At 35.1% G+C, this 25,486-nt stretch overlaps 5 protein-coding genes across 5 annotated transcripts; 3 read left to right on the top strand and 2 right to left on the bottom strand.

Annotated features, from left to right (window-relative positions):
- The first annotated feature begins 3,551 nt into the window (after positions 1 to 3,551).
- On the top strand, positions 3,552 to 4,928 carry LOC18022937 (cysteine-rich repeat secretory protein 8). The gene is made up of 2 exons (XM_006405929.2): positions 3,552 to 4,341; positions 4,858 to 4,928. Exons 1-2 carry the CDS (start codon positions 3,552 to 3,554, stop codon positions 4,926 to 4,928), a joined length of 861 nt encoding a protein of 286 aa, XP_006405992.2.
- Positions 4,929 to 6,630: 1,702 nt separating this feature from the next.
- LOC18022936 (cysteine-rich repeat secretory protein 8) lies at positions 6,631 to 7,636 on the top strand. The gene is made up of 2 exons (XM_024158784.1): positions 6,631 to 7,441; positions 7,566 to 7,636. Exons 1-2 carry the CDS (start codon positions 6,631 to 6,633, stop codon positions 7,634 to 7,636), a joined length of 882 nt encoding a protein of 293 aa, XP_024014552.1.
- Positions 7,637 to 8,457: 821 nt separating this feature from the next.
- On the top strand, positions 8,458 to 9,246 carry LOC18022935 (putative cysteine-rich repeat secretory protein 5). Its single transcript, XM_006405927.2, is given in 1 exon segment — positions 8,458 to 9,246. A coding segment is annotated over 1 exon segment (789 nt).
- Positions 9,247 to 13,745: 4,499 nt separating this feature from the next.
- Positions 13,746 to 16,061, bottom strand: LOC18022909 (pentatricopeptide repeat-containing protein At1g64100). The gene is made up of 2 exons (XM_024158783.1): positions 14,169 to 16,061; positions 13,746 to 14,090 (listed from the first exon to the last, which is right to left on the bottom strand). The coding sequence occupies exons 1-2, from the start codon at positions 15,984 to 15,986 to the stop codon at positions 13,746 to 13,748; spliced, it is 2,163 nt and encodes a 720-aa protein (XP_024014551.1). The 5' UTR covers positions 15,987 to 16,061.
- A 614-nt stretch (positions 16,062 to 16,675) lies between these two features.
- Positions 16,676 to 23,649, bottom strand: LOC18022908 (kinesin-like protein KIN-14J). Its single transcript, XM_006405925.2, has 21 exons — positions 23,421 to 23,649; positions 22,802 to 22,955; positions 22,308 to 22,459; positions 22,063 to 22,161; positions 21,478 to 21,711; positions 21,302 to 21,385; positions 21,074 to 21,151; positions 20,884 to 20,976; positions 20,768 to 20,797; positions 20,129 to 20,470; positions 19,968 to 20,049; positions 19,796 to 19,891; positions 19,533 to 19,712; positions 19,297 to 19,403; positions 19,030 to 19,208; positions 18,715 to 18,879; positions 18,370 to 18,623; positions 18,078 to 18,241; positions 17,381 to 17,964; positions 17,173 to 17,279; positions 16,676 to 16,962 (listed from the first exon to the last, which is right to left on the bottom strand). Exons 2-21 carry the CDS (start codon positions 22,905 to 22,907, stop codon positions 16,901 to 16,903), a joined length of 3,198 nt encoding a protein of 1,065 aa, XP_006405988.1. The 5' UTR covers positions 22,908 to 22,955; positions 23,421 to 23,649; the 3' UTR covers positions 16,676 to 16,900.
- Between the last annotated feature and the right edge of the window lie 1,837 nt (positions 23,650 to 25,486).

The raw sequence follows: 25,486 nt of genomic DNA, 5'->3' as shown, positions 1-25,486 counted from the left end.
GAAGTAAATAAGGTATCTCCATTCTCCTTTATCTCTTCATCTTCTCCGTTTCGTTTTCTTCTTTATTTTTTTTTTGTTTTCTTATTTTGTCTTCTTCTTTTTGTCTTTTCGTCTTTTTTAACCGCCAAGAAAACTTTAAACACCGCCGCTGAATTTTTTAGGGCAATCACCGTCTAAAGTGATGATTCAAGAGATATGCCCACCAATTGTTCGACGAAATTCCGCCAATGATGGTAGACTTATTCGTAGATTTTCATTAATTGTAGATTTATTTTCCTAGTAGTGGTAGATTTGTTGTCAAATGATGAAAGATTTATTTTTGTATAGGTTTAGTATACAGTAGATTTATTTTTGATATAATGATAGATTTATTTTTGATATAATGGTAGATTTATTTTTGAAATAATGATAGATTTATTTTGGATTTTGTGTATTTATCTTCTTCTCTAGTAGGTGAATGACGACGAATGGTGGATCAAAAGATAAACAATATGATGGAAGGGGAGTGAGTTACTGGCACGGAAATGGAGATTTGTTTATCAAAAAAATATTTGTAGATTTGTTTGCTTGAATAGTGGTAGATTTGTTTATTTAATGGTAAATTTAATTTAGGATTTGATAGATTTATTCGAAATTATAGTAAATTTCTTTTTAAATAATAATTTAATAATTACTTAGTATGTGTTGGTGGTGTACTCCGCACCCCCGGTTTAGTCCGGTATGAACCGAAATCGGCCCAATTGATCCCGATTTACGATGGTTCATATCCAAAAGATATTCGGCCCATTAATAGCTTATGGTCTTCTAAAACCCGATTTACAATATCGGCATTAACATCTAAACTTTACGGAATATTTCCTTAATATTATCCAAGAAAAAGAAATATTCTCGAATTCAAATCCAAATAGAAAAAGGAAATCGTCGAGAGAGACCGATTTCAAAGCCCTATAAATAGAAGAGACTCCTCTTCTTTCAAAGATCACACACAACTTTAATAACAGAACTACGAATGGCTTGATCCCTTCTCAAGGATACGTAGGCAGCTCATCTTGAGTTCAGCTATAACATCAATAAACCAATAAAAACTCTTTGTGTGATACACAGTATCAACAGTATGTATAATCAAAATGAATGAGATATAAACTAAAAACATATGATACAACCCAATAATATAAAACAAATTAAAATACATATTCATTTTATATGCTAAAAAAGAAAACAAACAAGCACAAATAAAAAGAAAAACCATTTGTCATTTCTAACACAATCAAGCATTGTCTAGCAAATAACCAAATATTCTAAATGGTTCAATATAGATTAAAGTAATAATACAACTTTTCATTTGTTATTGACATTTTAGTACTTCAAAAAATTCATATATTAAACTAAATCTACCATCATTACAATAAATCTACCACCAAACAATAATTTTTGTCATACTTAGTCCTGTGACGACCATCTTCATGATGGGTGCCTGATTTTTTTTGCAAATATAAACTTTTTTTAGGGTAAAATTGTCATTTGACATTCCGTAGTTTCAATAAATCTACCATCATTAATAAATAAAAAATCTATCAATTTCAGATAAATCTACCAATATCATATATATATACCTATTTATAATTAAATCTACCAATTTACGATAAATCTACCAATTTTGTGTTTTTCAAAATTTTTTATAAATCTACTGTCATTATTAATAAATCTACCAAGTTTTGTACAAATCTGTCTATTGTTAATAAATCTACTGTCTCTTCAAATAAGTCTACTACACATAAAAATATAGTAACTGTATTTTATCATTCATTAAGTCTACCGTGTCTACTAACAAATCTACCATTTCAACAATAAATCTACCAATACGAAGATAAATCTACCAACACACTATTAAATCTACCAAAGCATTATTAATCTACCGTCATTAAAAATAAATCTACCATTATGACAAAAATTATTGAGACTCAAACCATCCAACGATAAATCTATTATTATTACACAAAAGTCTGTCTCAGAGGAAAATAAATCTACTGTCAAATAGGATAAATCTACAAATCCTGTATACTGTCTACCAAAAAGTCAACCAAAGTTAACTTTGTCGAAAAAAATCTACCAGATCGTATCAAATCTATCTTCATTATAAACAAGTCTACTAGAAATTTAATAAGTCTACTGACCACTAACATCTCTACTTAACATAAGAATAAATCTATCAAAATAAGTTTATCGACTTCAAAACAAATCTATCGTTTTCGAATAAATCTACTGAACCAAAACAAATTTACGGTTTCAAATATAAGTCTACCAAAAAATTATAAGTCTACCGTGAAATATTGATAAACTTGTATATTTGAGCGTGTTGGTTTTTTCGTAAATAAATCAAACTTTTGTTGATGTGGATTATAAATAATAATGGCAGTTTTGTAATTACGTTTTTTCTCAACAAATGTCAAAATGGTAGAATATGTACCGTAGGTTATTCTAATAATTAAAAATTTTGAAGGTTATTTAAAATAATTTCACGATTTTTGAAGGCTATTATAGTTACCCTCTTTTAAAATTATTAAAACTAGCCAAAGATGGTAAAACTAATCTAAGATCCTTCCGTGGCTTCTTGATCGAAGTCAACGAAAATTGCATGACCATGCGGTTCGTTGTCGTGGAACTTAAGGCAATTGATATGGATTATATCCACATCCAAAAAAAAAAAATCCTTTTCACTTTAATTTCTAGAGTTAAAAAGAGGATTTCTGAAGTATTTTTGGATTATGGTTCAGACGTATAAATTATTGTTCAGGATATAAGACGTTAGAGCACCAAACAAAATAAAACAAACGAATAAATTTATCCATAAAATTTAAAAATATCAGATTATGTTGTACGTAGTATAAATATAATTAAACTATATATGATCTTTTGGAGATCTCTATAACTACGATACTTTTAGCTATTAGTTAGCCCTTGAACCGTTTTAACTCAAAATGCCTATAAAATAACCCCTTTAAATAATTTCTAAAACAAAGTATGAAAAGATTTAAAGATCTTCAACTAAATTAATGACTTTTATAACTATTTTATTTGGGTTTTCTTGTTTCATTTTTTGTGTGTAGATACTATGGATCGAACTTCCAAATGACTGTTAATTTGTGTTGACTCTTGATTGTTTCTTTGCATCAGATCTTGTCTTCCAAAATTGTTCAGAACAAGTCCATGTTCAACCTCATACGCTAACAAAGCTAAATATTGTGTTTAAAGAACAAGTATATATAACCCTTGTTACAAAAAAAGAACAAGTATTTAAAAGATGATATTTTAATGTAAAGAAATCTGGATTCAACTCGATCTTATTTTCTTTGAGATTTTTTTTTTTCCATTCAACTCTTATTGATGAAATTAACTGATTATTCACCTGATACTAGATATGTTCTCCCTCTGATTTGGTATAAGACACTACATATTTGAATTAAATAAAATAAGACAAGAACTTTCCCCTATATATTGCTAGCTTTCTCCTCTGTTTTAATCTATCTTGATACACAAGAAAGAACAAGAAAATGAAAATTTTCATTAGATTCTCTGCTGTTCCGTTTTGCCTCTTCTTCTTCTCTCTGTTAACCCACCAAACTATGTCCCAACCTCTACACATGCACACTTTCTGCAACCAGTTATCCGACAACTTCACACAGACCAGCTCATACAAGTCAAACCGTGAAACCCTACTTTCTTCTCTCCGAGACCTTTCCTCCCTCGGAACATATTCCAATGTCACAATCGGTCTTAGCCCCGACACAGTCCATGGCATGTTCCTCTGTAGAGGAGACATCACCAAAACATCTTGTTCAGTCTGTGTCAAAACCGCAACCCAAGAAGTCGCTAAAAATTGCACTTATCAAAAAGAAGCCATAATATACTATGAAGAGTGTATGGTTCGATACTCGGACATTTCTTTCTTGGTCTTAGTCGACTCCGCGCCTTACGTCGCTAAATATTCTAATGTTTCTTTTACTTCTCTTTTGTTTGCGTTCCGGCTCGTGCTATCCGATAAGGTCGAACAGCTAATTATCCTCACAGCATCAAAGTCTTCTTTGTCTTCTTCGACGCCGTATTACATCAAGGATAGAAAACAAGTGAACCAATTGGAATCGTATTGGTTAGATACAATGGTTCAGTGTAGTCCTGATCTTGATCCAAAAAACTGCGGCCTCTGCTTGAGACTTGCGGTCAAAGAAATGACAGAGTGTTGTAACAATGCTCGTTGGGCTCACATCTTTCTTCCCAAATGTCTTTTGAAATATGACACAACTGGTTCACAGAGCGGTTCATCTTCTATGAGCGTTATGAAAGGTGAGCATAATTCAGTGGCCTTGATGGTTTTAAATTTTGTTTACGTTTACACGTTAATATACAAAGGTGAGCAACATACCTCGTTTTCCCATTATTTAATCAAAATTTATCTGTTAACTGAGAAACCTGAAAAGAAAGAAATTCGGTTTTCTGTATTGCGTTTAATTACAATTTTCCAAAAAAAAAAATTATGGGAACGAGTAGAAAAAATGTTAAAAAATTTAAATATATATTTAGAAAAATATTGTAATATATATGTAAACGTAAAAACAAAAGAAAATTTGATATGACATAGTCATAGCAAATAGATTGATTATATTATTGTTAGAAATAAAAAAAAAATTGGAAGTAAACAGAGATATTTTGCATATTATAATTGAGATATGTGTTGACAAAAAACTGAGATAATTAATGATTTTCTCATTATAAAATCCAACTATATCAAGAGAAGATAATAAAATTAGCAGCTGAAGCATGCATTGACATATATGTCTGGCTTGTTTTTATGTATTGCAGGAAACGAAATGTTTGGGCGAATGTTCATTACTGTCATGACAACTTTGGTGTTAGCACTTGTGGGTTTATGATCGAATCCAATGATTCTGAAGAATGAAGATAGATTTATATTTTCATTCCACGAATATGTGTGACACCTTCGATGTATTATTTTTTGTTGAGACATTTGAAGTGTTAATTCTCGTTAATAAAAAAAGTTCCCTGAATATATGAAATTCACTATGCTTTTCATTGTGTTTGGCTGACGTTTAATTTAATTGGATGGATTGGCGAAATAAAAATGGGGCTGTATGCATGGACTGGACTGGAAATTAATTTAACTGAACACCTATATATACCTACTTTTAAAACCAAAAAGAAAAGAAAAATCTGCATACCTAATTGATTACTAGCACATATACAATTTGGTGTTCAGACTTTAACAAATTCAAAACATCAACTGCTGATAGGAAAATAAAATTCTAGAGAAAAAAAAATACAAATATTTAGTTTTGAAGATTGTGTATCACGACGTGAACCAAACTGTTGTTGCTGCTGCCATACACGTCTGGATATAGCGTGGCTGGGAGGGGCGGACGTAGGTGTGTGGTACTGGGTCACGTGCCCCCTATTTTTTATTTTTATTGAATAAATCTTAGATAAATTTGATTTAATATGTTATTTTAATGAGTTTATAAAAAAGTCTCTTTTATTAAATATGTTTTCAACTAAAAGTACTTTGAAAAAAAAAAAAAAAGTTTCTAAATCCGCCATCTGGGAACGTGATGATGAGAATGGTAGCTAGCCGTATCAGCAGTAAAAAGTCCAGGCAACAAATAAGGTTAAATAGTTTTTCAGTGTTTAAGGTAGTCTTCTTCAACAATTTTTGTTGTTGTTAAGAATAGCCACTTGATCGTCTGATCGGTGCGAATTGTTAGACATTGCAATTTGCAAGTGGACATCAATCAAGAGGATTATAGAGCTACGCTCTACGCATGTATTGAATCGATGATATCTTTGACATTTTACACTTTTTTTTTTGCTAATTGTCAACAGTTTTAGTTAGTACTAAATTAAGTACAACTTTCGAAAATATGGACCAGAAAATTCAAAATAAAAGTCATCTAATACATTTTCTTCTATGCTTATATCATTCCCTTTATTTTTCACTTTTTAAAGTATAGAAATACTTTATTATCCCCACGTTTAAATAACTACTCTTTTTGGAAAGAATCCTTTCTGACAAAAGTGCTAAAAAAAAAACGAATTAACAAATAAATGAAAGGGAAAAAGTCGAAACTTGGACAGTTGGACCTTGAAGCTTCCTTTGTTTCATTGAAGGTATGGAGACTAAGTTGTTTCTCCTCTTCTCTATACCGCACCAAAATCGTGTCTTCCACAATGATATAGAGCTACTGAACAATTGTATGTATTATATTGCTTTATACGCTAACAAAACCGATAATTGTGTGTTAACTATATGTTTTTTTTGTCTTATTTTAATTGGTTTAAAGAAAATAAATGAAAGATGATATTTTCTGTACAAGAATATATGGCTTCAAGCCTTCATTAATTGTCATTAATAAAATCATCACATTAACTTGAAAATGAAAAAATGAGTATTTATGTCAACATAACATGTTCAGATGTTCTCCCTCTGAATTGGTATAAGACGCTATGTTTGAGCATTATAATTGATTGTTTCAAAATATACATATATCCTTCTATAAATTCTGAACTGCTCTGTACTTTGTTTCTGTCTACATAATAAACAAGAGATTCGAATATACAAAAATGGCAAGAGTCATTTCATTTTCTTCGGCTCTATGTTGGTTCTTCTTCTTCTTCTTCTTCTCTTTCTCATCTCTCCAAACCATCTCCCAGCCTCGAGTTAATCACTTGCTCACCTCTTGCAACAACCGATCTGAAAATTTCACAGAAGACAGTTCTTATGATACAAACCGTAGATCCGCTCTCAAGTATCTCCGGACCACTTCCTCCACCACACCACCCTATCTCAGCGTCACGAAGGGTCTTAGCCCCGATACAGTCTATGGTATGTACCATTGTAGAGTAGACATCACCAAATCAACCTGTAGAATCTGTGTCCGGAACGCAGTTACAGAAATCTCTAGAAGCTGCACTTCTCAAAAAGAAGCTTTCGTGTTTTATGAACAGTGTATGGTTCGTTACTCGGATTATTCCTTCTTTGGACTCCAAGAACTACAAGGACCAAACGCCTTATTACCCTCTACCAGTAATTTTCCTATTACGAGTCGGTTCGGAGAAAAACTTCCTGGTAAGATGAACAAACTTATCACAAGAGCAGCATCGACGATTTTGTGGCCGGAACCATATTTCGTGATGGATAAACAGCATGTGAATGAGTTTGGTAGCTCATATGCGGTAGACACATTGGTCCAGTGTAGTCCTGATCTTGATCCAGGAAACTGCACCGTATGCTTGAGACTTGCTGTCCAAGGAATCTTGGACTGTTGCAGCCAGTCTCGTTCGGCTCTCAACTTCCTTCCTAAATGTCTCGTCAGGTTTAACACATCCTCTTTGCCACCGAACGACGTCGTCCCGAGTCTTGGTTTTATAGAAGGTTAGCATAGAATATTTAAATTTTGCACCCCAAGAAAATTAGATTTTTTATATAATCTGGCATATACAGACGGCCATATTGTTAATAACTTAATATCATGTTTTACTCTTTATTATTTTTGCAGGAAACAAAATATTTGAGAGTACTTTTATTGTTGTCATAACAGCTTCGGCATTAGCACTTGTAGGTCTATGATCAAATCTCATGATGTAAGGATTGTATAGACTGTTCATGCTTCTTTTCTTCTTCTTTTGCTTAACGACTATTCATGTTCCTATGATAAGTGTTACGTGTGATTTGTTGAGCTCTTGTCTAAAATAATCCAAACTTAGGGTTCAGAGTTCACCATTTCAAGAAAAGTTAACACTAATAATTTATTTGTTTTTGTTGTGGTAACATTATCGATGTTCAAATCAGAAAATAAGATAAAATGTTATTTCCAATTTTTACCCTTCATGAAGGCTGCTCTAAAGAAATTATCTGAATCATTTTGGCTCTTAATCAAAAATCTAATGTTATCAAAAACCGGTTTGGCTTGTCAAGAAATAAATTCAGATTGTTGGATTTCGAACACAATACGGTATTAGGCTTCTGATCATCAAACTTAGAAGATAAAAAGGGTAACAATTGTTCCACGAAATGTGAAATCTAAAGTGCATAATTATTACATTAATTTAAAAGATAGTCTAATCTGATAAGATAGAGAAAAAAGCGAGAAGAAAACAGTCTTTCAAAAAAAACAAAACTGTAAGAACAAATCTTATGTTTTGCTTCAGATCTTTCACAAAAGACAACCAATATGTCAACTGTATCTTTTGCCTTTGGCTTTATCTAATCATGAAAAGCCAGCAAAGATAATTAGTATTTTATATAAGAAGAAAATCGAATTCAAAGTTTCCTCTGAATTGGTCTACCATTTATATGAGGACATTACTGATTTGAATGTTTTTTTTTTATAAAACAAGCTATTCTTTCTTTACATAGCGTGTTCTGTTCTATTCTATCATCACACCAATATGACTTTCTCTGCCGCGTCTGCTCTGTTTTGTATCTTTTTCTCTCTCTTATCTTTCAGAATCATGTCCCGACCTTATCACATGTCCACCTTCTGCAATGAAAGCGAGTTCACTAGAACCAGCCCTTATGGATCAAACCGCGCCGCGATCCTCTCCGCTCTACGTGACCGATCCTCCCTTGGAAGCTATTCCAACGCCACGGCTGGTCTTAGCCCAAACACAGTCTATGGGATGTTCCTTTGCAGAGGAGACATCAACAAAACTTCTTGTTCTGACTGTGTACATAGAGCAACGCTAGAAATCGCTAAAAACTGCACTTATAACAAAGAATCTTTCATATTCTATGACGAGTGTATGGTTCGGTACTCGGATCTTGCTTTCTTTACGCTCCTTGTGGATACACCTAGTGCCTCTGTACACTCTCTGATCCCTTCTGTGGACTCTACACAATTGCTCAACCGAATAATGCATGGAAAAATGAAAGATCTTATCCTCAGAACATCCTTGTCTTCGTCGATTCCATATTTTGTGGAGGATCAAGAACGTGTGACTTCATATGATTTAGAGGCAATGGTCCAGTGTAGTCCTGATCTTGATCCAAGAAACTGCACCTCCTGCTTGAGACGTGCGGTCCAAGAACTCTTCGGGTGTTGCAGCAATAGCCAGGTTCTTTGAGCTCAGATCTTCTATCCTAAATGTCTCGTACGTTATAACATCTCCGGTTTCCAACCAAACGTAGTGAGTCTTTGCTTTACAAAAGATGAGTATATATCTTCTTCTCTTTTTTAAATTAAAAGCCTTTATCAATGATATTTCTAATATTTTAATTATTATCTTTGTTTAAGATTTTGTCTTCACAGTTGCATTAAGTTTTCCACCCGTTTATTTGTCATCATTAATCCCCTTTGTTGTAGAGCAGAACTCAGAGCTTAAGTAAAAAGCTTGTTAAAAACTTCAAATTCAATTATAGTGAAATATCCATCAGATCAAGTGAAACCCAAAGTCAATATATGTTTTTGCTCTCTTCTTATTTGGTTTCACAGGAAACAATATATATGGGAGAACGTGTATTGCAATCATGACAGCTACGTTGTTAGCACTGATGGGTTTATGATCAAATCTAGTGATGATTTAAGGATTGTAACAACTGACTTTTATTTGTCTTTCTCTTATTTTGTGTGACGTGCCCTGTGTTGTTTAACTTGTGTTTCCAAAACCCCAAATATATTATCTTTCAGTTTATATCGTTTTTTTTTGTTAAATATCTTTTAGTTTCTATTGGGTTTAATGTTTATTTTGTAAGAAAATAAATGTGTAAAGTATATGCCTGGTATGTTTTTGATGTCAAAATTTCAGACTATATAAGTAACATGTTTCTGATTTGAGTCAGCGAAAGTTTCCACAAACATGCATGGAAGTGACTAATTAAAGTGCCCTTGGTATTGGATTTGAAAAATTTATAAGCTTTTTACGTTAACACTACGTATCCCTCATCAAACTGTATTGAGTATCCGTTTTTAGTTATCTATTTTTAGCGATTACCAAAGAAGTTGACAAAAAGGTAATAATATCATATGCATGCGTTACATAACGGGCCATAATCCAGCGATTTTCACCGATATGTAAAAAACATCAGAATCATATAGGAAACCTCAAATTTTACGTGATAGGATTAAGTTTAGCACTAAAAGATACTTAACTATGGCTAATTAGGTTTACATAGAAGAATAAAAGGACATCATATGCATAGTTACACAATTAGCTACTAAATCAAATCCATCACAAATCTTACTCCAGCCCCTAGTGATGAATCTGAATCTCGAGTCTTCACCGCCTTCTGTTGAGTGGTTTTGCTGAAGATGAAGTGCTAATTGTCGGTCTTTTAGCACCTGAGGCCAATCAAGAAGATAAGATGACTCATGAGCAAACTCACACTAATGATCCTAAATGAAATTCTCAGTTGTATATAAGCAAGCATTTACTTTATATCTGTGTTTAGAGCCTGATTTTTAGTGTAACTAGGCAAACGGATTTGGTTTTTCAGGATACAGGTCAAAGAGTTGATGTATAGGGAGACATTACTTGTTAAGGCCTTAGAGGAGGAGCTAGTGGCATTCTTTAAATAAATTTAGAATGAACTTTGAAAGGATAAAAAAAAAAGATATTCAACTAAATGACTTGAGGCTTTTCTAATTCTTTTATTTGGATTTTGATTGTTTATTCTGATTATAGTCATCATTTTTGGTAAAAACTACGGAAATTCCAAATGATTGTTTGTGTTGACACTTGATGTCTTCTTTGCATCGGATCTTATCTTCCAAAATTGTATAGAACAAGTCCATATTCGTTTCATACAAAATCTAAATATTTTGTTAACTTTTATGTCCTTTTATCTTCGCTTCATATAGTTTAAAGGACAAGTAAATAAAAAATGATGTTCTTTGTTCAGAGATTTGGATTCAGCTCTTATTGATACACTAGATATGTTCTCTCTCTGATTGAATGATTTAAAACAAAACAAGATCTTTTCCATGCATATATGAATTGCTAGCTTTCTCCTCTGTTTCAAGAAGTAGGCTCGTATTGAACATGAAGGCTGTTCTATTCATTATAGCAAACTTTTTCCAAAGGAACTACTTGCTCTAAAGAAATGATTTTTGGCTCTTGACACTGCTTAAATCTAATGTTTATCGAAAACCGGTTTGGCTTGTCAAGCAATAAACCGGTTCGGTTTTATCCTATTGTTGAGCAAAATGGGTGATCTAAAGTGCATTATTACATCCAAGATTGTCTAATCCGATAAGATACGAGAAAAAAAAAGCAAGAAGAAAATAGTCTTTAGCCTAATGTGTTGCTGATGCAGCTAATAGCTCTCTCATGAGAGGCTCAAACATGTCGTGGATAACCCCTCGCCTGATCATTTCCAGAGCCCATGCATCGAAGGTATGTTTGTAAAAGAGAGACTTCCAGATTCCCATAATGTCAGACTCCATGGCTTCCCTCGCAAACCCATTCTCCTCAGCAACAGCCTTTGCAGAGCTCAGTTTGTCATCTATCTTCTTCAGCGTTTCTTCAATGCTAGACGTAAACTCTCTGCAATCTGAACAGCTTTCTTCTTTGCCTTCTCTGAGAATCGAAGAAACAAGGTCCAGATCTTTATGTGCAGCGTAAAAGTTCTCCCAAGTCGTTCTGGTCAGTTCCCAGTGGACGGAAATTCTTGCCATCATTTACATACACACCATTCTTGGGTTGGATATATTTTGCGTAGACATAGTGTTGAACACGAAACAGCCTTTGTAGCACGGGACAATCACGATTCAAGTCCTTTATTGCATCTCTCCATAACTTGTTGCAGAACCATAACATACTACGAATGTCATCACACAGCAAGAACATGGACTCAGCCATATATAGCGAGAGCTCAACTCCTAGTCGCACAACCTCCTCTTTCAGCTCCTTCTTTGCAAAATCCTTCCTGCAAAAACAACAAAAATGAAGACGACTCTTTGTATGTAACATGAGAGAGAACATTGAAGATTGAAGAAAAACAATTCACAAATTTAATACCTTAGAATGTAAGGGGAAAATGAGGTCAGTGCATGTATTTCTCTATGCACCAAAGAAGGCAGACGTGATCCAGTCTGGCCTCTCGCTTCTGCATTGCCATAACTTCTAAGCAACGACTTACCCACAATAGGCTGAAACAGATCATGAAACCTTTTCACTCCGCGAGTTGCTTCTTCTTCAGCTTCAACAAAACGATTCAGAAACTAGATCGTAACTTTCATTCAATTTGAAATTCTCTAAAAACAAAATTATAAAAGGAACGAAGCAACTCACCAAAATCTCTCCTAAGCTTTTTCATCTTTTTTTCTTCTCTTCTTTCGGGACGATCAAAGAAATGAAATAGGGAACTGCCGAAAAAAAATATAGAGGGAACTATAAAGGGTTTTTCAAGTTGGCAAAATGATGTGGGCTTCTTTTGCATTTTGCTCTTTTTTTCTTTCTATTTAGATGTTTAAAGACATCAACATGTTTTCGATTCTCTTAGTAGATTTTGCCCTCAAAACCATTAGATTTGCGCCTTTGCTGATCAACCTGTGTAATGTTATCCAAGGTGTTAGAGTAAATCTGGTGGATAAAATTTTATATCTTCACGTTTTTATTTTTAATGGGTAATTTGCTTATGGCTTGTTTAACACTTCTCACAATGTTAAGAGAATGAGAGAGAGAGACTTTGGTAGTGTTGAAATTGGCTTAAAACTTATTGAAAATAAAACCTGTTTTCCAAAAAGATTCAGTACCATCACATACAAACATTTCTCTTCCAAGAATTGAAAAAAGGTTAACATGGAGCATAAGCAACAAGCAGCATTATTGCTATTCTCGAAAAAAAGTTCTTATGCTATCGCTCTCAGAAGATGCAGTCTATCAGCAATTCCAACACTGATGGTAATAGTATATATCAAAAGGTTACTAACCAAAGAATAAATGCATTTCATCGCCCCTTCTTGTCTTGCTTATTCTTGTAACGGCAAATAACTGCAAAACCGAGAAGTATCACCATTAGAATTTAGAATAATACTCACCACCATTTTACCGATTTGACTTTGATCAAAACTCCCATGCATAGTTTTGGTAGGCATGTTTTTTATTTTTTATTTTTTGGTAATGAGCTTTTAAAATTGTTTCACTCACAATTTCTGCTTTTGTGCTTGCACACAGTTTATAATTTGTCAAAAGAGTTCGTGTCTGAGAGATTACAGACCCTATGTTTTGCTCTCTTCAGCTGCATTGTTGTTACTTAATACATACATCCAAATCTGCAATGGGAAGAGAGATTTTTGCTCTTTTTAAATAATTTTTCAAGTAATTCAAAGATATCTCTACAATTTCAATACAAGGTCTACTTCACTGCGAGACAGAATGATTCCATTTTCATAAGTTAAACCTCAAACTTTGAGTACAAGCAGCCAAGTTATTCGAAAACAAATATGAGATAATATCTGGATTCAGTTTTGAGATTACATGTAATCTAGAGAAGGACAAGACAAGAAGCGATCTACTAACAACGTTTATTATTCTTCAGACACACCCTCGTTTCGTTCCTCGAGAAGCTTCTTGCAAATCTTAAGAAGCTCAAACCTCTGCAAAATCCTAGTACATGTCACAGATAGCATCAAACATCCGAAATGAACACAAGTAACGAGACAAAAGTGAGTAGGACATACCATAAAAGGAACAAGATTAAGACAGATTTCTTGCCACAAGAAACACCACACCAAACACTAAAATAGCATATCCACAAAGCTCTTGTCCAATCTGCCAGCAGATATCATATCATCTACCATTCTCTTGGTGTATGCATCTGCACAGAACCCCTTGCTTCGCATTTCCTTGATAAGTTCAGCTGATGCCTCAGTTTCCTTAGCTCTAAGATGTCCTCTGATTAGTGTATTGTATGTACAGCCATCTGGTACATAATCATCGTCCTTCATTTTCTGGAATAGCGCATTTGCTTCAGAAATTGCACCTTTTCCACAAAATCCATGTATCATTATGTTGTATGTTTGAACATCAGGCTCCACACCATCGACGGGGAGACTACAAAATAAGTCCCATGCCTCGTCCACCTTACTACCCTTGCACATTCCATGGATGATGATGCTATAACTAACAATATCAACATCAATCTTATTCTTCAGCATAACCTCAAACATTTCCAATGCCTTTTTCAGTTTCCCATTGTCGCAGAGACCATCCAGCAAAATGTTATAAGTTAAGATATCAGGGCACACACCATGAGAATTCATATTGAGGAAAAGGTCTTGAGCGGCATTAAGATCGCCCACTTGGCATAACCCATGAATAAGAGTGTTGTAAGTAACTGTATTAGCAACTATTTGTCTTCTAGACATCTCATGGAGAAGATCCATTCCATCATCTACCCTCTTAGTCCTACAGCATCCATCTATAAGTGTATTATATGTCACTACGTCTGAAGAGCAGCCATTGCTAACCATTAAATCAAACATCTGTTTTGCCTCATCTAGGCGGTTCTGCTTGCAGAACCCATTGATCATTGAGTTATAGGTGATAGTATCGGGGACTATACCTCTATGGAGCATCTTTTCATATAATTCTTCAGCCTCAGAGAATTTCCTTTCTTTGACAAATGCGCTGATCAGTATACTGTAAGTTTGAACATCAGGTTCCACACCAGTAAAGGCGTGACTAGTATCAAGATCCATCTTACTCTTCTGCATTACCTCGAATATTGTCAGTGCCTTTTCTAGTTTCCCATTATTGCAGAGACCGTCTAGCAAAGTGTTAAGAGTTACGATATTAGGACGCACATCAGTGGAAGTCATCTCTTGGAAAATGTCTAAGACGCCATTAAGATCACCCACTTGAAAGAACCCGTGAATAAGAGTGTTGAAAGTAACTGTATCTGCAACTATTCGTCTTCTAGTCATCTCATGGAGAAGATCCATTCCATCATCTATCCTCTTAGTCCTACAGCATCCGTCTATAAGTGTATTAAATGTCACTACGTCTGGAGAGCAGCCCTTGCTAGCCATCGAATCAAACATCTGCTTCGCCTCATCTAAGCGGTTTTTCTTGCAGAATCCATCGATCATTGAGTTATAGGTGATAGCATTTGGGACTATACCTCTGTGGAGCATCTCCTCGTATAAATCTTCAGCCTCAGAGAACTTCACTTCTTTGACAAATGCACTGATTAATGAATTGAAAGTTACAACATCAGGACTGATTTCCCTTTTAATCATATCACGCAGCAATCGTTCAGCATCAATCCATCTACCATTGTTACAAAAAGCGTCTATCATGCAGTTGTAGGTAACTACATTGGGATAAATTCCTTTCTCGCGCATTTCAATAAAAAGATTTTGAGCATCAACAAGACGTCCATCTTTGCAAAGACGATCAATGATTGCATTGTAGATTGCAGCATGGGCTTCGATGTGGCTTTTCTCCATCTTCCTAAGCAGATTCAAGGCCGAGACAGTGTCGCCCATCTTACACAATCCGTTCACAATTGTTCCGTAATTAACTTCGGTAGGTTGATGACCATGTTCTACCACCATCCGATCAGCCAGAGCTACTGCTTCCAACATTCGACCATCGCGGCAAAGACCATTCACCACTGTGTTGAACGTTATGACATTGGGTGCGTATCCCGTTTCAAGCATTTGATCAAACAAAACTATGGCTTCAGAGATCCTATCTTCGAGACATAACCCGTGGAGCAGTGTGTTAAACGTAACGACATCAGGCTGGAAACCAAGTTTGGTGAGCTTTCCAAACGTAGACAAAGCAAAGGAAAGCTTGGAGCAGCTGCAGAAACATTTTATCAGAATATTGAAGCTGTAGATATCAAACGGAATCCGCCGCATTTCCATCTTCCGATAAAGAGAAATCACAACGTCGGGTCGATTCATCTTCAGGATGACACCTATTACTTTGTTGAAATCAATTACTGAATAGCGACGACGAGACTGAACCATTTCATCGAACAAATTAATCGCAACATCTAAGCTTTTGATATTATCATGAGAATCACTTCTCAATTTCAAACTCTCTCCTCCTAAAATTGCTTCTTTCAAAGAAACTAGACTTTTTCCATCCGTACCTTTCTCGGCGGCTGGATGATGAATCAACCTTGTACTGGTCAATCCAGCAAAAGCAGAATAAGGAGAAGAAGAAGAAGATCCCAATCTCCAAACCCTAGCCAACATTTTTGTTTCGTCTGATTTTGTTAATTTCCTTTTCAATCTATAAAAAACTAAAGGAGTGGAGCACTGGAGTGGAGTGGAAAAATGTGTGAGCTTTCTACTATTGTTCAGAGAGTAACACAAATTGAATCAGAAGACGACCGGTTTCATTATTTGGTTGGTTCATGGACCGGTTCAATTTGATTGGTAAGTTTACCGGTTCAATTGAAACTGTTATTGTCTATCTAGGCTAGCAACAAATATGATTTAATAGTATAGATATATAGAGATATACAAACAAATTTCTCTACATTTCGCAAACAAGATCTTCCGTCACTGCGAGATTCTCTTCTTATTCCCATGAATGAAGTTACGCAACAAAGACAATGATTCCAAATTTCCAATTTCATGAGTAAATTGGGTTCAAGCTCTTCGAAACAGAAATATGATAAAGCGATTCAATTTTCCGATATGTAAAAACATCAGAATCATATAGGAAACCTCAAAGCTTACGTGGACAGGATTGAGTTAACACTAAAGAACACTTAGTTACGGTGCTTTGTTAATTAGGTTTACATTGAAGAAGAACAAAAAGACATCATAGCATATGCTTAATTAGTTACACAATTAGCTTACTAAACACCATTACCTCAAAATCCATCACAAATCTTACTCCAGCCATAGGGATGAATCTGAATCTCGAGTCTTCACCGCCTTCTGTTGAGTGGTTTTGCTGAAGATGACGTGCTTATTGTCGGTCTTTTAGCACCTGAGGCCAATCAAGAAGATAAGATGACTCATGAGCAAACTCACACTAATGATCCTATGGGACATTCTCAGTTGTATATAAGCAAGCGTCTACTTCATATGTTCTTTCATAGAAATCTAAGTAGGCTTAGAGCCTGTTTTAGTGTAACTAGGCAAACACATTTGTTTTTTAGGACACAAGTCAAAGAGTTGATGTATAGGGAGACATTACTTGTTAAGGCCTTAGAGGAGGAGCTAGTGGCAACTGACAGACGAGAAGGTCTGGTTTGACCTGGTGGTTTCAAGGTCTGCTTCGGAATCTTTGATGGAATATTAGTTCTGCTTTTTAGAATCCCAAAACAAAACAAGTAAAAGAACCCGTAAATAAACCTCCATCATTCAGATTGTTCTATGAAAGTGTGCTAATAGAGGAGACTGACCTGTCTTTTGGCTCAGTTTTCACCATTTTAGATGATTTCTCAGGTTTCTCAGAGGCCATGTGTGTTTCACGTCGTTCGATTATTTCAAGAGGCTTCGCGGTTTCAGGGAATAGAGTCAACTCCACTGCACTGCTAATGGAGCCATCAGTTTCTGTTCCCATCGAAAGACAACTATCAGAAATATCACTCAATCTTTCCTCAGAATCTGCATCTGCAAGGCCTAAGAGTTCAATATCTTCTTCAAAGTCAATTTCTTTCGCTCCACCAGCAAACTTGGATGGTTGGTGAAGATCCTTTCGATGTTTACGTTCGTCTGATGAATGCTGTGAACCAGAATCAGAATGCTTGCTACTATATTCTGAGCAGTTGTCAACATCTGAGTTTGCTCTTCCAAACAAACCAGAGGCCTTTCCTCGTCGGGCATTTGGTGAAGCTCCTATAGAATGTCTTCTAGGTGATTGAGGCCCCGCCAACCTTAAATTGCTCAAACCACGTTTTAGGGCGGTTACATTATTACCTTTTAGCTTCTGAAAATTTTGAAGCTCTTCATCTTTCCTGGCAATTACATCCTTTAAATTTGATACCTGTTATGTCAAATGATATCAAGATACAAATACATTTATCCTCTTTTTATTTCAGTGGGCAAGAATAAAACTTGAGAGGGAGAGAGAGATGGAGAGAGAAAGAAGATCAGGACCTGTTCCATGAGTTGTCTAACATCTCGTCCCTCTTTATTACTTTTTGCTGCACCTAATTCCACACCAGAAACTCTTTCGGCGAACTTCAAAGTGCTAACGGTCTCAGCATATGAATCTCCATCAGGATTGACTTGAACAAACATAAGAGTTTTGGCCTGACCTCCTACAAAACAAAAGAAAATAGTTTAAACAAAGAGTTGAAGATACCAACAACACAAAGCCAATGGATATATCATGCAATACGTGTAACCAAAATCTAAAAGTTTTCTACAAAGAGGGTTAATAAAATACCCAAAGAACTTTGGAGGACTTGCGTCAATTTGCTGTTTCTGTACGGCACATGAGGGTTCTTATGCGCTAGTGCAAATATGACGTCTCCAAGGGCTGACAGTGATTTATTTATATGCTGAGCCTCCTTGAGCCTCTCTCCAGTTGCCTCAGAGCGATCAACCCTCTCACTTCCAGCAAGATCGACTAAGTGCAAACTACCCCGCAACACAGAGTCGGTTTCCACGTCGACACCACGAACATGAACCGAAAGAACGCTGCAGATAATTGGGCAACATTGTTTTTGCTTTTGAGAATCTAGACTTAATACTGGAAGGTAAAATAAGTTGAGGAAAGAAGTTTACGAACCAATGTGATCTACTACTCCTTTCATTAAGAGCTGTGGCACCCACGGTTCTGTTCATGAGCCCAATATTCATCAGCTCAAGCACATCTTCAGTTGATCCCACACAGTGCATGCTTGCATCTGGGACAGCTAGCCCATTTGGTAAGGCAGTATTCCAAATCCCTAATGTATGCAAGTTAAGGAAATTTTCTATCAAACGCACTCACAGAACCAAATGCCATAAGGAGCAGCATATGCAAACATATACATATACATATGTATATATATATATACATGAATCTACATATTCATAATTATATTAGATTAGGAAAGGATATCTTCGATTGGAACCACCATCAGAAAGTATGTCACGAACTTGCTCATTATAAATCTCAACCATTTGAACACCAACTTCATACACGACAGTGTTTTGTCTAGTTTGAGTCAAGTGAAACAAGTCATTCAGAGCTCTGTAATTGACACCCCAGTCTTCTTTTGAAGTAATGCTTGGCCCACTCTGTATTAGCAAAATGAAAATATGTCCATTAGAAACTTATAATGCTTGGCTAAAACATAAAAAGACCAAAATCAAGCATGTAATTTACCATTGTATAAGTTTTTCCAGAGCCCGTCTGACCATACGCAAATATACAAACGTTGTAGCCATCAAGAATGGATCGAATTAATGGTCGAGTATCTAGGAAAACCTCCTCTGCATAAAAAGAAAAACAGTTCAGGAGATAAATAAATAAATATCTATATCTATATATATGAAGCAAATGTAAACTGGGAGAAGATGAGGAGAAAGCTAGCAATAGAAAAGAGGGAAAGAGGTTTAAACCTTGAGTTGCTGCTTGACCGAAAACTTTATTGAACTTAAATAACCGATGCGTATCTTTCCCTTGCTTAAATGGATTTGCAACCACCAATTCACCATTTTCACCAATGTATTCTATGGTAGTTTGTCTACTGTTTTGCCCTGGAAGGAATGGTCTAATCCGGCAATAGACTCTGATATTTCCTAAAAAAAGGCAAAAGAAAAAACAAAAGTCATGTCTTGAATGGTCTAATGCAAACAAACTACCTTGACTGAAAGAATCTTACCTTTCAATTCTTGCACTTCATTGTACAGTTTTCGGTTTTCTTCAAGCACCACATGGTAATTTTTCGCTGCATCAGCCACTCCTTTGAGCTTCAAACCTACGAAAAAGTGATTATCAATATCAAGCATTGATGCCAAGCAATTATATACATTTTTGACAGCAATGAATCTTACCATAGTAATTTAGATCCTCAAAGTATTTCTTCTGTGTCCTTAAGACTTCGTGCTTTATAGACACCGAAGTAGCATTCAAATCCTACATAATTCACAAAATCTATATCAGTTAAAGATACTACCAGAGATATTTTATGTTTAGAAAACTCTCTAAAGTCAACCTGCAATGCCCCATACTGGTTGTCTATAAAGTTCTGGTAGGTGCACTCTTTTTTCTCCCATTTTTGAGATTTAGATTGGCACAACTTCTCCAGTTCTTTCACCTTCCTAGTTGACTCTGCTACCTGTATCTCCGCATCTTTTAACTTCTTCTCCAACTCGACTTTAGTTTTTTGTGCTTTTGCTTCTAAATCTAAGCACTGGTTTTCATGTGTCTCTTTCACCAATTTGAGTTCCTGCTTCAACTTGCGAATCTCAGCATCATTGCGCTCCTTTTCCTTTTTCAAACGCGCCACATCTTTTTCTTCTGACTGTTCTCGTTCTTCTATTCTGGTTTTCTCAAGCTACAGAGCACATCGGAAAACAGCACATTATAAAAACTCGTGTTAAAGAAATTTAATACACAAACCAAATGAAAGATATATTGTATGTAGTCACGCTATTAAGTAAGAGGCGCACAATGGCTTTATGATAGGATCTCTCAGACTGAGCCTTTATCAGTATCTAGGATTCGTTCAAAAGTTGCTTTCCACAAGCAATTATGCTCAATATTATGAGCCATGTAAACCAACTTTTCCAGATGCAAGAACTAAACTAAAAGTGAAATATGTACGAAGATACATATTGAATCAATAACATACCTTTATATGCTCCATACAGTTCGTAACAATCTAAAACAAAGAGAAACAGTAAGATCAATCAATAAGCGAATTAGAAGCAAAGTGAAGAGAAAAACCGAAATCAGGGACATTAGTACCTCGTTTTCCTTAGTTGTCCCAGCTGCCAAGGTTTCTAAGACCTTTATTCTTGACCTGTATTTTTCTTCACGTACCCTAAAGAGTATATTTTGCTGCACCCGTTTCAAAAGCATATTTCATGACTTGGTCAGAAGAATAATATGTCTATCATGGGAAATATCCAGATAGAAAAATCTTAGGCAATCTTACATTCTTTAGGTTATCAGCTTGATTTGAGATTCTCTGTTCTATCACTTGCACAAGTGCGCTCAATAGTGATGCCATAGCCTGAACAAGACACAAAAATGGGGAAGAACATGATGAAGAATAAGAAAAAAAATTTCATGAACTAAAGGATCGAAAATTTAGGCAAACCAGGAAAGAAAAAAAAAAGAAATCAAGAGAAGGGTGGCATCAGTTGCTCAATCTTTGACTTACATGAGAAACATGTCCATTCATCTTCTTCACGCTCTCATCTAGAAGCTTATCCAGCATGTCAAACAGTGACCGAGTAGGAGCATTCTACCGAGACCAAGGAAATCATATGAATCAGAGACAGAGGTAAAGGCTACACGGTTAGACACAGTCTGCTAAAATTATGATAGAATACTTACTCGTAAACTGTTTGATTTCAATAATTCCGAAATTTTATTATCAGAAACATCAATCTCAGATCCTTCCTTCGACTGGAATCCATCAATAAAATTGCGGTCTTCCCCTCTTGAATCTGAATGGTCTTCTGGCAAGCTCCATCTTCTCCTCGCACATAGTGAGTTTTTATCATACCCACCATCGGAAAAACTTGCTTTAAGTGCCTTAAGGGACTGTAAAACTGGCACCATATCCCCCTGTTTTTTACGTTTTATTAGGAGTCGTTACACAATAAAGAAACACGAGAAAGGGTAGAGAGAAGAGAATATATGGGAGCAAAAATCAAGCAATCTCACTATCAAAATAGCAATTTAGACAGTAACCATGATTAGAACAGTCGTGCAGCCAGGAGATGACTAAAATGATGCTAAGTTTAACCTAAGTAAACCTACACTGAATTGGTTCAATTTATAATAGCCAAGGTGGTAACCCCACGCCCACAATTACTTTACCTATGAAATGAGATAATTTTATATAACTCAACCGGTTTTTCCATACTTTAGAATTCCACAAAAACGAAAGAGCTATATCCATAAAACATAACGAACCTGTTCTACGTCTGAAACCTCGAACCTGGGCAGGGCCATTTCATCCATAGCAGTCAGAAACCGCTCAATTTTTACACAAGCAGGTTCAAAGCTGCCTCCCTATAGAATAGCGAAAGAGGGTGAGTGTAGCAGCTAATGAGTAAGAGAAAAAAAAGACACATAGCCAAAGCTTAGCGGGAAAAAAAAAAAGTAAATGATAAAGATATATAAGCCAAATGGTCAACAAAATCAAATTTCATAAATACCATTCTCATTGAACCAGGACTAAGCTGATTCAAAAGGCTACAGAAGACAGTTCCATCCCTCAAGCATGCTCTCAAGTCGTCCTCTGAAGCTTCCCAAGGTAAATTTAAGTAAGGAAGTGTCTGATTTAACCACTCCACCAAACTCTGATGACCTGAGAGCGAATTAAGAAGAAATAGACGAAGGGTGAGAACATGAGTAATCGTCTCATTTATGTTTCCACCTACACCTAAAATGAGAGGCGATCTTCAAGGTCAATTTCTGCCACGACAATGTTGGCATATGACAAACCTTATCAAGCAAGATAAATCGACTCATTCAAGATTATTGATTCATACGTTGCCATACTTGCTAATCACTCGAATAAGTGTCATGCTCAAGTTCCGAGAGATAAATGTTTCAGAAAACTTGTTTCAATCTTTTGAGGAAATGAGAGTATTTAAATGAATTGGCATGATAGAAGATGAGCAGCAGAGACGTGACTAAATGACATTACCTTTCTTACTATCATCCACGCTTTCACGACTTTCTGACCCGTCGAAACTCAGAAAACTAGCTCCATCTGATTGAACATAGACACCACTCATATTGACACCACTCATTTCGACTCAGAGATTACGCAGCTCCCAGTATTATAGTCGTAAAGGGTCCTAAAGCAAATGAACCAGTAAGACAGCAATGAAGGAAGCTTTCAATGTTAATAAATTGTCACATATAAACTTCCTAAATCGTAGTAAATCATGGAAAGAGCTTTTTTCCTCATTCTATGAGCAGTAGATATTTCCTAATTGTGTACCTTCTAACATAATCCCTCGTAATCCTAAATGGGACCTGTGATAAATTTCAACAATAGCTAGTACACATGATAAAACGAATACCAAAGTAAGACCCAACAAGCTAAAATCTTTCAATTTCAGATAAGAATAGCTCTACCATTCGAGGGCTAAACAGCCAAAAGTTTCTTCCCCTCATTTCAACATCTCGCTTAACAAATTACCCACAATGCCGACCAAATCAACTTATAAATTACGCAGATCCAGTCAATAACCCTAAGAAACCATAGCGCCTTTGTAACAGAGACGAAGCAAAAGAAACAAAACAAAAACGGTACGAACCTAAGACGCCATGAGAAGCTGTAGATAAACCTTTCGGAGAGTCGAGACCCCGCAAAATGGCGACTGGTCCTAAGGAAATCTCTACGAACAAAGTACTCAATTTCACGGCGAGAAATGTAGACGGACGTTTTGGAATCCCTCGCCGGAAGAGAAATTCGAAATTTCCAGTCGCACGATTTTGCTCACTGTTCCTCCTTTTTTTTCTCTCTATTCTTTTCTTTTCCAACCTTTTTTTCCGTTTCTTTTAGATTCCGAGAAAAAACAAATGCTCTAATTACGGTTCGAACTTCGGAAAAAGAGAGAAATATGTTTTTCCTGGAAAATTAAATTATATTGTTTATGTTTGATTTTTCTTTACGCTATATATCGTCATGGTGGGCCCTTTCCGACTTCCCGCTTTTTCCCATCCAAAAATTTTATAATTTTAACTGTATTTTCTGAAATTTAATTTTAACTTTGAAATGAAAAATCGATTTTCGGCCCATTTGGGCCCAATTTAAGGCCCAGACTAACTGGATCGTATATTCTTCCAAGTCGTCAACGTTTACAACATCCCACCAAAAAAAATTCAATGCCTAATCTTGTCTTGTTTTTTTTTTTTTTTTTTTAAAAACTTGTCGTGTATAGTATAATTTTCTTAGTATTTTAATTATTCATACTCTAAGCATTTTTTTGGGGGGGAAAATTCGTATATGAAAACAACCATTACTAAAAAAAAGTAAAGAACGTCAAATAAGATATTTAGAAGAAGAAGAAAAAAAACAAATATCGATTTGGAGACTATATCTATTTGGGTGATAATCAGTATTGTAGTATAAAATTTAGATTAAATTAGCAATGTCAAATTATCAGATATAATTCTAGGATAAAATAAATATATAGTTCGAGTCTTTTATTTAAATCCCATAACTTTAAACAACGAACTCCACCATAATAAATATTTATGTGGAGTTTACATTGGACTATATATTTAAATCAAGTTCCGCATAATCATAAGTTCAGGTCAGAAGAAGGAGAAGAACGAAAGATCTTTGGATCCGTTCGAGCTCAGAGTATGAACACTTAAAATTCTAATGTATGGCTTACGCGTATATTATATAAATTGCCATGTGCAAATTTCTATTTTTGCCATGTTCATGCGTGGAGCCACCATGATCATCCATAGAACGTGGAAAAGAGTGGTGGAGTAAAATAATCTTTAAATAATATTCTAATTTTTAGTGCGATAAAAAAGCAAGAGAATGTGGTTTCGAATTAATTACACCATTTCATAATACTAATAGTAGGTCGTAATACCTATCAAAATCATGGATTCGGATAAATTTTATTGCTACTATGCACGTGGACAGTATAGTTTAACGAATTCATTTTATTTTGTCAAACAAAACAAATCAAGATATACACATCTCTTTTCAATAATTCATATGAAGACAGAAGAGATTTTAATGCAAATAAATCAAAGAGAAGGTTGTAATGAATTTATATATAAATATCTTAAAAACGTATGTTTAAGCAAAAAGACAACAAAACAATGACACAAGACTACATGCATTATGCATAGATACGTGAGAGGTACTTTTTAACGATGAAATTGATTTTTCTGTACCCATATAGGTCACTTCGATCACTAGAACGATTCTATTAACAGTACTAAATCAATCAAACACAGGTCTGATCATATATTATTACAAGCAAATCTTCATGGTTAAAGACTTAAAGTAATTAATTTTCGATATAAATTTTGGTTGGTTTTATAATTTATGAGAGAATCGTAGAGAGTGGCTGGAGCTGACAATGTTATTAATGCTAAATTAATTAAGTGGACCACCAAAAAAATGGACTGTTCGATCACTGTTTTTTTATTAAACAGTAAACTCTGTTCCACGCACTTAAGGTGAGCATCTCTTTCATTTTAATACTGGATTTTTATTTTATCTTCAATATTATATTTTATCATCACATATTGTTGATTTCATCTTTACATATATTTGCGCCTTGTTCTTTATGACGAAAGTTTTGTTCTCTTCACTGGTTATGGTTACTGTGTCACTACAAAAAAAAGTGTT

Source organism: Eutrema salsugineum, unplaced genomic scaffold (genome assembly GCF_000478725.1).
Source record: "Eutrema salsugineum unplaced genomic scaffold, Eutsalg1_0 scaffold_14, whole genome shotgun sequence".
Classification (NCBI taxonomy): domain Eukaryota; kingdom Viridiplantae; phylum Streptophyta; class Magnoliopsida; order Brassicales; family Brassicaceae; genus Eutrema; species Eutrema salsugineum.
Note: the sequence above shows the minus strand (reverse complement) of the source record. Positions and strands in the feature narration are given on the sequence as shown.

What these genes read in the sequence shown, in the direction of transcription:
- LOC18022908 (XM_006405925.2), bottom strand. Translation starts at nt 22,907, where the DNA reads ATGAGTGGTGTCAATATGAGTGGTGTCTATGTTCAATCAGATGGAGCT. An exon ending in GATGGTGGTTCCAATCGAAG is followed by an intron (nt 18,880 to 19,029) that starts ATATCCTTTCCT and finishes TAACTTGCATAC; the next exon opens with ATTAGGGATTTGGAATACTG. An exon ending in AGGAGTAGTAGATCACATTG is followed by an intron (nt 18,624 to 18,714) that starts GTTCGTAAACTT and finishes AATTATCTGCAG; the next exon opens with CGTTCTTTCGGTTCATGTTC.
- LOC18022937 (XM_006405929.2), top strand. Translation starts at nt 3,552, where the DNA reads ATGAAAATTTTCATTAGATTCTCTGCTGTTCCGTTTTGCCTCTTCTTC. An exon ending in TTCTATGAGCGTTATGAAAG is followed by an intron (nt 4,342 to 4,857) that starts GTGAGCATAATT and finishes TATGTATTGCAG; the next exon opens with GAAACGAAATGTTTGGGCGA.
- LOC18022909 (XM_024158783.1), bottom strand. Translation starts at nt 15,986, where the DNA reads ATGGTTCAGTCTCGTCGTCGCTATTCAGTAATTGATTTCAACAAAGTA. An exon ending in AGGCATTGGAAATGTTTGAG is followed by an intron (nt 14,091 to 14,168) that starts GTTATGCTGAAG and finishes AAGGGTAGTAAG; the next exon opens with GTGGACGAGGCATGGGACTT.
- LOC18022936 (XM_024158784.1), top strand. Translation starts at nt 6,631, where the DNA reads ATGGCAAGAGTCATTTCATTTTCTTCGGCTCTATGTTGGTTCTTCTTC. An exon ending in GAGTCTTGGTTTTATAGAAG is followed by an intron (nt 7,442 to 7,565) that starts GTTAGCATAGAA and finishes TTATTTTTGCAG; the next exon opens with GAAACAAAATATTTGAGAGT.